We start from the raw sequence: 15965 nt of genomic DNA on the forward strand, positions 1-15965 counted from the left end.
CTGCTAAAGTTTGCAAAGCTACAGCTGAACAAACCACAAGACCTATGGACAATGTCCTTTGGACAAACTGCTTAAAATGGAGATGTGGGTCACATTCATCAAAAACCAAACAACGCGTGAGTAGAAATACCTCACACCAACTGTCAAGCATAATGGTGGATGGGCATCTTCTGCAGCCACAGAACCTGGACACCTTGCAGTAACTGAGTCGAACTTCTCTGGATAACAAATTATTCTAGATTTATCTATCCAAAAGCTGAATCTGAGTAAAAATTAGGTCACGCAACAAGACAATATTCACAATAACACCAGCAAATCTACATCAAAATGGCTGAAAAAGAAAAGAATCAAGGTGTAGAAAATGCAGTGGTGAAGTGGAAGTATAGACCTCAACTCACTTGAAATGCTGTGCTGAAACCTTGAAAAATGAAAGTCCACAAACCTTAAGCACAGTCAAAGATTGGGCCAAAATTTCTCCCATACAATGTGAGAGATTGGAAGAGTCATACAGGAAATGATTACTTCACGTTATTGGTGATTTTTAGCGATGAGCGAGTATACTCGTTGCTCAGGTTTAGTAATTAATAATATATATTTATTAATTAGATGTCCATCATGGTGGTACTCCCCAGAGTCATGTATCTAATGCCCATTACATTACTGCTCCCATAGATGTTGACAGAGCGGGGTCACGCATTACACTACTGCCCCCTTAGAAATGTGCTCTGTCTACTTCTATGGGAACAGTGATATAATGTAATGAGAATTAGATACACGGCTCTGGAAGATATAACCAGGGGCGTACATAGAAATCCTAGGGCCCATAGCAGAAGTTCTAATTACCCCCCCCCCCAAAAAAAAAAAAAAAAAATATTCAGCAGCTTCACAGAAGAGTGTATCTCATATCTTTGCAGACCTTACAAAGTAATCTTTGTCCAATTAAACCCCCTAAATTCCCTTTATAGTACAATGGGCCCAACATAGTGCACCATTAGTATGACCCCATATAGTGCCCAATACAGTGCAATGGCCCAACATAGTGCTCCATACAGTATAATGGCCCCACATAGTGCCCATTACACTTTAGTGGCCTCACATAGTTCACCATACAGTATAATGGGCCCCACATAGTACTCCACAGCATAAGGCCCAACATAGTGCTCCATACAGTATAGTGGCCTCACATAGTGCTCAATACAGTATCATGGCCCAACATAGTGCTCCTTACAGTATAATAGGCTCCGCATGGGTCTCAATAGAGTATAATGTGCCCCATGTAGTGCTCAATACAGTATAATGGCCTCATATAGTGCACCACACAGTATAATGGCCTCACATAGTACACAATGAAGGGCATTCCATACACAGCTCTGCTGTCAGTTTACAGTAACAGAGTGGAGTCAGTGTGTTCAGAGCACAGAAGTGTGATAATTTCTCTGCTGTGCTCATGACAGTGATCTGCAGCCTGGTATTATACTACTGATGTCAGGCTCCAATCACCGCTGATGATACTTGCCTCATACAGGACCTTCGCTCGCCAAAACTTCTGTCACTGCTTGCCTCGTGCTGAGTGGTGACAGTGGGAAAGTGTAGCCTGCAGTGTATGAGGGCTTCAAAAAAACATTGTGCCAATCTCCTCCCTCAGCTATGAATTGGACAGCCTTCACTGGAGTCGGCCACAGTGTAGGAGACAGCGACTGAAGACTCCTATGTACAGGGACTGCCGTATTTGGCATTATTCATTGGCATGGTCGAACAGCAGATGATTCCTCTGCATAGTCAGTACTGCTCCATTCATGGGCATGGTCAGCACTGCTTCCAACGTGAAGGACAAGGTGATTCCTGGGCAGCGTGGGTGCGCTATTAGTCTTGCTGAAACATGGGTTCTTTCTTACTGCTAATGCTATTGAGACAACATGAATACACTTGGACTTTAAAAAAAAAATCAATTAATCTATAGCTCGCTGTTGAGAATAAATTATAAAGACATTCTAGGATGGATATGCAAAGTAAGTGCACCATCTTCATGAGGCCTAAGTCATTATTTCATAATGCATACAAAGAACATTGTTATATCAGGAGACAAATCGTCTAAAGGTTTAAAAAAAAATAAAAAAAAATGGCAATGTTTATTTTATTTTCACATAGCAATTATATATACATATATGTGTATGTGTATATATATATATATATATATATATATATATATATATATATACACATATATATATATATACACACTATATATATATATTTATTAATCTTTCAATTTTCACACTGGCCACTGGGCTTTTTAAAGACTGACATCCTGCCCTTTCAGGAAGAGTTTTCAGCAAGGCTTCATAGTATCAGACGCAGGATTACAATGAGAGCTAATACCACTATACACAGCTGATAACACAGGATCCAACATTCACAGCTGAACCTGAGCCCCCTTCTTACACAATGACCTTTGCCCAGGCTTATTAAAGAATTCAATACAAGAGACAGGTTCAGGGTATGTGCACACCTCAGGATTTCTGGCAGAAATTTTCCTGCCAAAAACCGGACATATCTGCCAGAAATCCACATGCGTTTTTTTCGCGTTTTTTCATGTGTTTTTGGTGCGTTTTTTCCCAAATGCATAGAATAGCAGGAAAAACGCAGAAAATCCGCAAAATTAATGAACATGCTGCTTTTTTTTTACCGCGATGCGTTTTTTTCGCGGGAAAAAACGCATCATGTGCACAAAAATTGCAGAATGCATTCTAAGTGATAGGATGCATATGTCTGCGGTTTCTAATGCGGTTTTATCGCGAAAAAAACGCAAAAAAACCTGTGTGCACATACACTCAGGGTCTGACCATTGTGGTTATGTAAATGTGTTGTTTCCTGAAAAAAAAAGAAATTTAGAGACTAAAACATGCCCTTGTGGACGGCCTGAAAATTGCAAGATTTCTATTTTATATTGTTTATACAGATTGTGTTCTGTAAACAATAAAAAAAGAAAAAAAACAGCAATTTAAAAAAATACATTTAACAAAAAACTTAATTCAATAGATTATTTTGTGCTGAAAGCTTCCCTTTAAATGTGGACAAAGGAAAACAAGCGATAACACTAGATGAAGTTAGAACTGATCAAAGCAAACCAGCAGTATATTGCTGCCTTATACATTATTTACTAGTGGTATTGATTTTACTATGCGTGATATTTATCCGTATAATGTTATATAGTTCCTCATTGACTTATTATGTGTATTAATGCAGTTTTTGCAGAAAATGTTATGGATACTCGAAGTCTGCAAAAAATAATTTGACCAGAAGAAAAAGGCTGCAGGTCAACTGCTTCCATACAGTTTATTGAACCCTCTGATAATTGCTAATGAATATGTAGCCATAGAATTACATTCTACAATACAGTAATGAGAAACACTAAGTGCACATGACAAATTACACTGTCATTACACATTTAATAAAAACTTGCCCAAAATGTAGGAGTAATGTGTGAAAAACTAAGTACACCCTTACTGCATACATAGCAATGAAGAGGGTAACAACCAGGTGCTGCTAATCAAATGACCTCGATTAATTGTTCATCAGAAATTGTGAACACTCTACAAAAGGACCAAATTTTGTCATTTTTCTCCCTTTGAGCATTCAGGAGTTTGATAACACAATGCAAAGAGGATAGACATTAGCAATGATCTTAAGGAACCGTCACACTCAGCAACTTTGCAAGGAGAACGACAACAATCCGTGACGTTGCAGCGTCCTGGATAGTGATCTCGTTGTCTTTGACACGCAGCAGCGATCTGGATCCCGCTGTGCCATCGCTGGTCGGAGCTAGAAATCCAGAACTTTATTTCGTCGCCAGGTCGGCGTGTATCGTCATGTTTGACATCAAAAGCAACGACGCCAGCAAAGAGCATAGGGCCCCTAGATGTGTGTCGGATCGGTACACTCCGGCTGTTTGACATGGAGCTAACAACCAGCGAGAACGAGAAGTGAGTCACCGTTACGTCACTGGATCGCTCCTGCATCGTTCTGGAGTTGCTGTGTTTGACGTCTCTACAGCTACCTAAACAGCGATGCTCCAGCGATCTAGTTTAGGTCGGCTCGTTGTCTATATCGCTGCAGCATCGCTGAGTGTGACGGTACCTTTAGAGAAGCTTCCTGTCAAACTGGAAAACATAAGGTCATTTCCAAACAATATGGAAAGATTGAGAAACATTTTTCACAAGTAGAAATCATTCAAGACAGTTGAGCAGAGCAGGTGTCCCAGCAAATTCACCTCAAAATCGAATTATGCAATACTCAGAGAAAATACAAAAAACCCAAGAGCTACAGCTCAGGCTCTAAAGGCCTCAGTTAGCATGCTAATGTTCAAGGTCATGACAGTACAATTAGAAAATAACTGAACAGGTATGACTTGTTTGGAAAGTTTGCCGGAAAAATGCCTCTTCTTCTGTCGTGTCCTTCTAAAAAGAAGTTCTAGTTTGCAGTCTTGCATCTGAACAGACCACACGACTTCTGAAAAAAATGTTGTTTGGAAAGAGAAAATCAAACTGGAGATGACTGGTTATAATGCCCTTGCCACGTTTGCCAAAAATCAAACTCAGAATATCAGCACAAAGCAATCTCACATCTGCCAAAGACAGCAGTGAACGGATAATGAATAGTGATGAGCGACCATCCTGGGATAACGGGTTATCCGAGCATGCTCGTGTGCTAACCGAGTGTCTTCAGCGCGCATGAAAAATATGTTCGCGTCCCCACGCCTGCATGTCTCACGGCTGTTCGACAGGTGCAACACATGCCGGGATTACCTGACAAACACCGTTCGCTCATTACTATGAATTGTGCTCGTTTTCAGCCACAGAGCCTGTGCACCTGTAACACAAGAGAACGGAGTAAAAAAAAAAAAAAAAAAAATCATATTCATAAAACAATATAAATCTGTATTGGGGGAATCGTCCATACATATGGGTAAGCTGCCTGATTACTGTCAGTAGTTGTATTGAATTGCACTGTGGCACTTTCTGATTATATTGCTACTGCTGTTCTGTTGCGTTACATGGGGCTGCGGAATGAATCCGTAAGTCTCTGGTATGGTTGTTACACTCTAGGCAGCAACTGGGATGTAAAGTTTCCTTCTTTCCCCGTATTCCCCTAGCATACCATAGGTTTCCTCTACACCTCAGTAAGGCTACGTGCCTGTTTTGTATTGTTACTTAATTGTTTATATTGGTCTAATAAAATTTATATTGTTTTATGAATATGATTTTTTTTTTTTTTTTACTCCGTTCTCTTGTGTTAGATGTATTTTGGAGTTCCCTGATTTGTCCCATAGATTTGGACAGTTTTACTGGGGAAGGTATATGATTGTACTCCCGGCCACAAATTCATCAGAAGTTTTGTGAGTTTTGTGTTAAGCCTGTGTACCTTGTAGTCATTTGAATTGACCATGAACGCATTTGTATCTCATTCAGTCAAAGGTAATGTCATCTATCCGCAAACTGGCTTTGGCCAAATCATACAACATTACTATAATCCCAAGCACAATAGGAAAGCTGTTTCAGAATGGCTGAAAAAGAATTAAGGTGTTCCAATGATTCAGTCAAAAAGTCCAGCCTGCAAATAAATTGAAATGCTGTGCTGGGATCAAGAATTGCATAAACGAATGAGCACAAACCTCAAAGAACTAAAGAAATGTTTTAAAAGAGAGTGGGCCAGAATGATCTGAAAGACTAATAAACTCACACAGAAAACGATTATTAAGGGGTGGTTCTGTAAGCGATTGCTAACTGTTGTGAATTGTCGTGTGTTGCTGTATTTAGGCCTCATTCAGATTTTCTAATTTTTATTATACGTAAAAACGACCGCAGTTCATCAGTGCTTGGTCAGGGTGACATTTTTTGCCAGTGTATTTATTCCCCTGCATATTAAATTAATACCATAGGCGTAAATTCCCTTTTGACGTTTTTTCCTTCTATTGTGCGGTGTGGCCCTTCCTGTGTTGCACACCCTTATCCATTCAGGTCTGTATGGAAAGGCGAGTCATTACAGTCAGGGTCCAGCCAGTATAGAGGTACACCTTGAAGTGGATGGATGGCTTTTACAGGTTCAATAAAAAAAGTGTTAAGTATAAGTACCTTAGATTTTTTTACGTGTATAACATCAGAGGAATTTCTGTCTTCATCAATTGCATTTTGCTCACGCACAGTGAATGTACACAGACAACAGTGAAATATAATATAGTCACCCCAAAGATATTGTCATATGGATAGAGTTTACTAAAGAGTAATACAATTTTTCTGCAAAAATAACCGAATACCACTAAATTGTTTCCTGGGGAGGAGGCGGTTCAATCCTTCAGATGCTTTATAAGAATAGCTTTTCTTTGGCTTTTAGAAATTAAACTTCAATAATCAAGGAAGCAGAATGACTTGTATTGTTCACAAAGAGAAGAGTTTTTACTTTATTAATTCATACACGTTAATAAAAATTAATATAAGTAAAAAGACACTCAGACAATACAATCGTTAAAAATGCATGAAAGGTACTAAAATGTTCATATAGAAAAAAACAAACAAAAATAAGTCTCTAGTTCATGATTTTATTTCCCATGTAACTGGACGCAGCAGGAGATGTCTGCAAACACTTGCAACCAGGCGGGGGGATTGTGTGCGGCACTTGCCCCTAGTGAGTCTGAATGGATACTGGAAGAATGGCAGGCTTTATTTCCTCACGTCCTCTGTGTTGTCTTGTTGCTCCCTCTCCAACCTCATTTCTTTCAATTCCTGCCTGTACTTTCGCTCGATAAAACGCTTCTGATGAGCCATCTGGGGGAAGTTATCTGGGGGAGAAGAAGAACAATGACATTACCTATGCTGTGTCTGTTAGCCATCTATCTAGGAAAGCAATATGTCATTAACAGGCGGACACCAACAATGCTGGAAGGATGTGCCGGGCGTGTCACATTCAACAAGGCGCTGTTTTATTTCTGCCATCGGTGTTAGATAGGACCACATGATGCCCAATAAACAAACGTTGTGGCAAGTTTAGGTAAAAAAAAAAAGTTTCAGCAACCACATGGACATCGGCAATTGACTGGTTCTGATTTATTGACTGGTTCTGATTTATTGACTTATTTAGAAGTAATTTCTGGGCATGCTCTGATTTGGCTAAGGTCATTGTGAAGAGAAGGATGTTAGCTAATCCCATCCCTTATTGATGATAATGAGACTGAAGAAAAGTCTTATGTGCAGATTAGGAAGTAGAAATCTAGCATAAGGCCTTATTGCCAGAGTGAAAATTCAAGATTTCATGATTTTTTTAAATATCGACGGCGATATGTAAAATTTAACAATATATAAAACATTTTTTATAAAACAATTAAAGGGAACCTGCCCGCAGTAACCTACACACAGTGTCAGGTCGACGCCGTTATACTGATTAAAATGATATCTTTGTTGATGAAATCTGTCTTGTGGTTGTTGTGAGATCTTTATTTTCAGTTTGTAGTTAACCCCTTCATGACCCAGCCTATTTTGACCTTAAAGACCTTGCCGTTTTTTGCAATTCTGACCAGTGTCCCTTTATGAGGTAATAACTCAGGAACGCTTCAACGGATCCTAGCGGTTCTGAGATTGTTTTTTCGTGACATATTGGGCTTCATGTTAGTGGTAAATTTAGGTCAATAAATTCTGCGTTTATTTGTGATATAAACGGAAATTTGGCGAAAATTTTGAAAATTTCGCAATTTTCACATTTTGAATTTTTATTCTGTTAAACCAGAGAGATATGTGACACAAAATAGTTAATAAATATCATTTCCCACATGTTTACTTTACATCAGCACAATTTTGGAAACAAAATTTTTTTTTGTTAGGAAGTTATAAGGGTTAAAATTTGACCAGCGATTTCTCATTTTTACAACGAAATTTACAAAACCATTTTTTTAGGGACCACTTCACATTTGAAGTCAGTTTGACGGGTCTATATGGCTGAAAATACCCAAAAGTGACACCATTCTAAAAACTGCACCCCTCAAGGTACTCAAAACTACATTCAAGAAGTTTATTAACCCTTCAGGTGCTTCACAGCAGCAGAAGCAACATGGAAGGAAAAAATGAACATTTAACTTTTTAGTCACAAAAATAATCTTTTAGCAACAATTTTTTTATTTTCCCAATGGTAAAAGGAGAAACTGAACCACGAAAGTTGTTGTCCAATTTGTCCTGAGTACGCTGATACCTCATATGTGGGGGTAAACCACTGTTTGGGCGCACGGCAGGGCTTGGAAGGGAAGGAGCGCCATTTGACTTTTTGAATCAAAAATTGGCTCCACTCTTTAGCGGACACCATGTCACGTTTGGAGAGCACCCGTGTGCCTAAAAATTGGAGCTCCCCCACAAGTGACCCCATTTTGGAAACTAGACGCCCCAAGGAACTTATCTAGATGCATAGTGAGCACTTTGAACCCCCAGGTGCTTCACAAATTGATCCGTAAAAATAAAAAAGTACTTTTTTTTCACAAAAAAATTCTTTTAGCCTCAATTTTTTCATTTTCACATGGGCAACAGGATAAAATGGATCCTAAAATGTGTTGGGCAATTTCTCCTGAGTACGCCGATACCTCATATGTGGGGGTAAACCACTGTTTGGGCACATGGTAAGGCTCGGAAGGGAAGGAGCGCCATTTGACTTTTTGAATGAAAAATTATTTCCATCGTTAGCGGACACCATGTCGCGTTTGGAGAGCTCCTGTGTGCCTAAACATTGGCACTCCCCCACAAGTGACCCCATTTTGGAAACTAGACCCCCCAAGGAACTTATTTAGATGCCTAGTGAGCACTTTAAACCCTCAGGTGCTTCACAAATTGATCTGTAAAAATGAAAAAGTACTTTTTTTTCACAAAAAAAATCTTTTCGCCTCAATTTTTTCATTTTCACATGGGCAGTAGGATAAAATGGATCATAAAATTTGTTGGGCAATTTCTCCCGAGTACGCCGATACCTCATATGTGGGGGTAAACCACTGTTTGGGCACACGGCAGGGCTCGGAAGGGAAGGCGCGCCATTTGACTTTTTGAATGGAAAATTAGCTCCAATTGTTAGCGGACACCATGTCGCGTTTGGAGAGCCCCTGTGTGCCTATGCATTGGAGCTCCCCCACAAGTGACCCCATTTTGGAAACTAGACCCCCCAAGGAACTTATCTAGATGCATATTGAGCACTTTAAACCCCCAGGTGCTTCACAGAAGTTTATAACGCAGAGCCATGAAAATAAAAAATAATTTTTCTTTCCTCAAAAATGATTTTTTAGCCTGGAATTTCCTATTTTGCCAAGGATAATAGGAGAAATTGGACCCCAAATATTGTTGTCCAGTTTGTCCTGAGTACGCTGATACCCCATATGTGGGGGTAAACCACTGTTTGGGTGCACGGCAGGGCTCGGAAGGGATGGCACGCCATTTGGCTTTTTAAATGGAAAATTAGCTCCAATCATTAGCGGACACCATGTCACGTTTGGAGAGCCCCTGTGTGCCTAAACATTGGAGATCCCCCAGAAATGACCCCATTTTGGAAACTAGACCCCCAAAGGAACTAATCTAGATGTGTGGTGAGGACTTTGAACCCCCAAGTGCTTCACAGAAGTTTATAACGCAGAGCCATGAAAATAAAAAAAAAAAATTATTTTCTCAAAAATGATCTTTTAGCCTGCAATTTTTTATTTTCCCAAGGGTAACAGGAGAAATTTGACCCCAAAAGTTGTTGTCCAGTTTCTCCTGAGTACGCTGATACCCCATATGTGGGGGTAAACCACTGTTTGGGCGCACGTCGGGGCTCAGAAGGGAAGTAGTGACTTTTGAAATGCAGACTTTGATGGAATGGTCTGCGGGCGTCACATTGCGTTTGCAGAGCCCCTGGTGTGCCTAAACAGTAGAAACCCCCCACAAGTGACCCCATTTTAGAAACTAGACCCCCCAAGGAACTTATCTAGATATGTGGTGAGCACTTTGAACCCCCAAGTGCTTCACAGACGTTTACAACGCAGAGCCGTGAAAATAAAAAATCATTTTTCTTTCCTCAAAAATGATGTTTTAGCAAGCATTTCTTTATTTTCACAAGGGTAACAGGAGAAATTGGACCCCAGTAATTGTTGCGCAGTTTGTCCTGAGTATGCTGGTACCCCATATGTGGGGGTAAACCACTGTTTGGGTGCACGTCGGGGCTCGGAAGTGAGGGAGCACCATTTGACTTTTTGAATACAAGATTGGCTGGAATCAATGGTGGCGCCATGTTGCGTTTGGAGACCCCTGATGTGCCTAAACAGTGGAAACCCCTCAATTCTAACTCCAACACACCCCTAACCCTTATCCCAACTGTAGCCGTAACCCTAATCACAACCCTAACCCCAACACACCCGTAACCCCAACACACCCCTAACCCTAACCACAACCCTAATTCCAACCCAACCCTAACCCTAAGGCCATGTGCCCACGTTGCGGATTTGTATGAGATTTTTCAGCACCATTTTTGAAAAGTCCGCGGGTAAAAGGCACTGCGTTTTACCTGCGGATTTACCGCGGATTTCCAGTGTTTTTTGTCCGGATTTCACCTGCGGATTCCTATTGAGGAACAGGTGTAAAACGCTGCGGAATCCGCACAAAGAATTGACATGCTGCGGAAAATACAACGCAGCGTTCCCGCGTGGTATTTTCCGCACCATGGGCACAGCGGATTTGGCTTTCCATATGTTTACATGGTACTGTAAACCTGATGGAACTCTGCTGCGGATCCGCAGCGGCCAATCCGCACCGTGTGCACATAGCCTAATTCTAAAGGTATGTGCACACGCTGCGGAAAACGCTGCGGATCCGCAGCAGTTTCCCATGAGTTTACAGTTCAATGCAAACCTATGGAAAACAAAAATCGCTGTACACATGCTGCAGAAAAACTGCACGGAAACGCAGCGGTTTACATTCTGCAGCATGTCACTTCTTTCTGCGGATTCCGCAGCGGTTTTACAACTGCTCAAATAGAAAATCGCTGTTGTAAAACCGCATTGAAATGCGCAGAAAAAACATGGTAAATCCGCCATAAATCCGCAGCGGTTTAGCACTGCGGATTTATCAAATCCTCTGCGGAAAAATCCGCAGAGGACCAGAATACGTGTGCACATACCGAAACCCTAACCCTAACCCTACCCCTAACCCTAACCCTAGTTCTTACCCCAACCTTAGTGGGAAAAAAAAAAATATTTTTTTTTATTGTCCCTACCTATGGGGGTGACAAAGGGGGGGGGGGGGGGGGGTGATTTACTTTTTTTTTTTATTTTGATCACTGAGATATAACCTATCTCAGTGATCAAAATTCACTCTGGAACTGCATATGCGCCCGCCATTTTGGAAGATGGCGGCGCCCAGGAAAGAAGACGGACGGTCCCCGGGAGGCCAGGTAAGTATAAGGGGGGGGAGATCAGGGCACGGGGGGGGGGGGGCGTCGGAGCACGGGGGGGGTGGATCGGAACACGGGGGGGTGGATTGGAGCACGGAGTGGGGGATCGCTGTGCGGGCGGGTGGATCGGAGCACCGGGGGGGGGGGGGATCGGAGTGCGGGGGGGTGTGATTGGAGCACGGGGGGTGTGATTGGAGCACGGGGGGAGCGGACAGGAGGACTGGGGAGCGGAGCACAGGACCGAGGGGAGCGGACCACAGATCGGGGGGCTGGGGGGGCGATCGGAGGGGTGGGGTGGGTGCACATTAGTGTGTCCAGCCATGGCCGATGATATTGCAGCATCGGCCATGGCTGGATTGTAATATTTCACCATTTTTTTAGGTGAAATATTACAAATCGCTCTGATTGGCAGTTTCACTTTCAACAGCCAATCAGAGCGATCGTAGCCACGGGGGGGTGAAGCCACCCCCCCTGGGCTAAACTACCACTCCCCCTGTCCCTGCACATCGGGTGAAATGGGAGTTGGCACCGACTTTCATGACGCAGCGTATGCGTCAAAGGTCGGGAAGGGGTTAATGATATGCCCCGAAGCAGGCCTGGACGGGGGTCTTCATGTGGTGCTCTGATTATTCATAATGCAGACTGCTGACAGGTCACTGATTCCTCACTGAATTGCCCCCTAGTTAACACAATGAATATCTGTACAGACAAGAAAAAAACCAATAAGGCTTGTGCAGGCAGATGCTGTGGCCCCTGTGCTGCAGCATAATCGCATGTTTAGTGTCCAGTTAATAAGTATTGTTGATGTTATTGAGCACGTGTAAAAAAAAAATCAATTTGAAAATGGCACCGGCTGCACCTGCACAGTAGCAGCTATCGGTGTGTATAGAGATCCGATAGCTGCAATTGTGCAGGCGGCACCATCTTGCTGGAGAAGAAAAAAAATGTCCTCCTCCAAGATGGCGCCGCCCGCGCAGTAGCAGCTCTCAGAGATCGCTGTATGGTGGCCGTATCAAGTGTGCATTTTTCACACATCCATTACAATTATTAGCATTAAAAACTGTTTGACAACCCCTTTTCAATTTGCATGTTACCCCCTTGTAAAATAACCCCACTAATGCTCACGTTCCAGCGATTTCGGCACTGGCTCTCAGGGCAAGTGTGTAACATTGTTATGTCACAATATTCCTACAGACAATCAGCGCTATCTCCTCGCCATCAGGCGAATCACATTCATCCGGAGGAAGCGAGAGTCGCTGCGGGTGCCTTGTCTGAAGAGAGCAACTGCACATATCTAAGGCCGGGTCACATCACGTTTTTGCCACCTCAGTGGCCTTTGTGGTTTCTGTCTGAAGTCCTGAAAAACGGGATTCAAGCATATCCGTATCCATATCTGCACCACCAATGATACGGACATCTTACTCCTGGATTCTACTTGGAACTGTCCTTGAGGACTCTCTGCTCATACCTTCTCTTTCTTACCACTCCTCCCATTTAAGTGAGGTTTTGAAAAAGACCGTGCCAGGTCGAAACGTTACCGTGTTATCGTGTTGTCCGCAATCACTTGTTTTGCTCTCTTTAATAATTATTTGGTGGTGCCTGTGCACTTGAATAAAAACAAAAAAACTTTCTACGTTGAAACCAGGACTGGAGTGCGGCTGTTTTTGTGTATATTTGGCGTTAGATGTCCAGCCAGCACCTCTCTCACTGAACTATACAGTGTGCCCATCTTACTCTCTGGATAAGCATATCCGCTGACAGGGCCATTGTGTGTGATAAAGCAAACCGGAGTCAGTTTGTCCGCCGTCTCACCACTCCGCCTTTTTCAGGTGGGCACAAAAATGCAGTCATAAGAATTTGCTCCAAAGATATAGTAAAAATAAAAATTGAGCATTAAAGAATTTTGGAGCTAAACCTGACCTGACATCATGACAAGATTGAGACTCACTTTTTACAACATTATTTAAGCATTACCAAACTCTCTAAAATCAAGACATAAGACAAAAAAAAACCCTTACATTTTTCTAAGGCGTCCATAGCAGCTCCCATCTCAGCCTGCTGAATACTGTGAGAAATAAAAAAAAAAAATTGCCAATTAACCTAATTACCACCATCAGCTTTAACAGAGCTTTTAAATCCTTTTAAAATGACATTAAGACAAGAAAATGAGAAAACGATACATTTTTCTTGAGGGTCTTTTTTACAAAAAAAAAGAAACTTTACACATTTAAATGATACTTCTACTATGTATTCGCAAACCGTAAATTCTTTGCTGCTACACTTAATAGTTTTTTTTTGTTTTCCCGTTTGTTTTTTTTATTTAGCCTACAAGCTTGTAGATTCTGCTAATTGTTTTGTGTCTGATTAGCTCTTATGTGTCCCAATGCGACAGCCAGCTTCACTGTCCTAATGAAACACTTTGTAAAATAAAGTCCGTGAAGCGTCCAATCTTTTCAGAGCAAGGAGCCTGCACGCACTTATTTCTCCTTACTCCCCTTTTTGATTAATGACCGTCAGCTTACAAAACCTACATTAAAAAAAAAATCATCAAGGCAAAAAAAAAAAAAAAAAATACAACCCACACAGAACCATTATTAATGGATCCTCACTAGAAGACGGAGTAAATAATATAATAAGATTCCTTCTGGATGGGTAGAACAAATGTGAAACAGAATTCAGTCACAGATGGGTAACAATAGGAGCTGTCAAAGAGCACAAGGAGTGGGGATGCAACATGGATTTTCTGTCAACCTTTCCTTCAAAGATGTCACGTTGCTGCAGAAATGTATATGGCTTTGTTCATATGTATGTAATGAACTGACAATACGGCTATGATTTAGCTAATTACAGCTGACATTACAAGCAGGGAGTATGTGATTGCGCTCGTCATAAGTAACCAAGCATAATGACTCAACATTGTTTTCTACCTTGAAGTCAAGACAGGACAGGGCCATGGAGGGGAACTAACTTATTAATGTGGGTGATGCGTATTGCTGGAGCCACTAGATTAGAAACCTTCTCGGCATTATCTATTAATCAAACATAAAGGGAAAGCTTTTAAAATTACCTCGGCCCTTTACCGCAGCCAATTCGCTCGCCTTTGAAGTACACGGCAACTGTGTACGTCCTTGCGTGAGAAGGTCCCACCGTTTGAAGAGTCCTACAATTTATAAAAAAAAAGTCTCATTAGGAGTACATCCTTTGGGATGGAAAATCCTGCAAAACTTGATGGAGTCGCACATTGTTATAGGTTTCTTGTTAGCATTACATATACCGTACATTTATTTGCATCTAGTGGTGCTTTCTGGTTGTCCCAGTTATGGGAAATAGGACACAGGAATGCCAGCGTCATAAAAAACATGGACTTGATAAAAAGGGAAATATAAGCGATACAGAAGATGACGCAAATATATACAAATGAGTATTATTAAAGTCATCCGGGCACAGGTATCACACAAGATTCAGCGACGACACCGGAAGTCAATAGGACAATGGTTATGGGCAAATCAACAGTGAAGTCACTGGACAAGGTCTTCAATTCAAGAAACATTTCACTGGTGGCGAAAACACGGCTTGTATATAGTTTGGTCTTTTCTGTGGTAACATACGGATGCAAAACCTGGACAATAAAGAAACAAGACAGAAAAATCGACGCCTTCGAAATGTGGTGCTGGAGAAGGGTATTATCAATGTCATGGATGGCAAGAACAAACAAATCAATTTTGGAACAAATTAAGCCAGACATGTCACTCAAACCAAGGATCACGACTTGCACACTTTGGACCCATCATACGACGACAGCAATCATTGCAAAAGGACTTCACGGTGAGAAAAATAAAAGAACAATGCGAACAGGAAGACCAGTAACCCGATGGCTTGATACTGTCAAGATAATGGCAGAAAAGACCCTGGTGGACCAATCTAGGCTTGCACAAGATTGATCTTCCTACAGATCATCCATCCAGTTGCCATGTCTCACTAACGAGCCGAAGGCAGTTAAAAAAAAACAAACAAAATCTAGACGATAGGCCATTAATACCAGATTAGTGGAGGTCCAACACCTGGCGCCTCCACTGATCAGCTGTTTTTTCTTCTGCAGTCAGCCATATGTAAATACTTTGAATAGAGTCATTGCAATCAAAGTGTTGTGGCTGCTACCAGCTACTAATATACAGCTTCTATGGAAAAAATAGGAGCAGTCACGCTGGACTCCGCAGGGGATGGTATACTTTGAATCAATCTGCTCTCAGCAGCTCAGTTCAAACTTATTGTTTTTCATCCGATCATCACTGGAGCAAATAACTGCTTATGGTGGGAAACAGGTTTTGGATCCCCACTGATCTGCTAGAGATGACCTAATATGTAGATAGGTCATCAAATACTTATGTCACAACATCATGTTTAATGTAATTATAATGCTAGTCTAATATGCATAGTAAAATTACATCCGCCACTCCCAGTGCTGTGAGCAGTGACTGTAATTGCTGCGGGCACACTCTCATGACTGAAGGCCGGGGTCTCCT

At 41.7% G+C, this 15965-nt stretch overlaps 1 protein-coding gene across 1 annotated transcript in view; it reads right to left on the reverse strand.

Annotated features, from left to right (window-relative positions):
- Positions 1-6425: 6425 nt before the first annotated feature.
- The window catches only part of DROSHA (drosha ribonuclease III), a 300535-nt gene continuing 290995 nt past the window's right edge, over positions 6426-15965 (reverse strand). The window contains exons 30-32 of the mRNA XM_069730615.1: positions 14510-14602; positions 13461-13507; positions 6426-6835 (exon numbers count right to left, since the gene is read on the reverse strand). Coding sequence (XP_069586716.1) covers positions 6717-6835; positions 13461-13507; positions 14510-14602 — 259 coding nt within the window. The 3' untranslated portion in view covers positions 6426-6716. The remainder of the gene's footprint in view (positions 6836-13460; positions 13508-14509; positions 14603-15965) is intronic.

Source organism: Ranitomeya imitator, chromosome 6 (assembly GCF_032444005.1).
Source record: "Ranitomeya imitator isolate aRanImi1 chromosome 6, aRanImi1.pri, whole genome shotgun sequence".
In the NCBI taxonomy this organism is placed as follows: domain Eukaryota; kingdom Metazoa; phylum Chordata; class Amphibia; order Anura; family Dendrobatidae; genus Ranitomeya; species Ranitomeya imitator.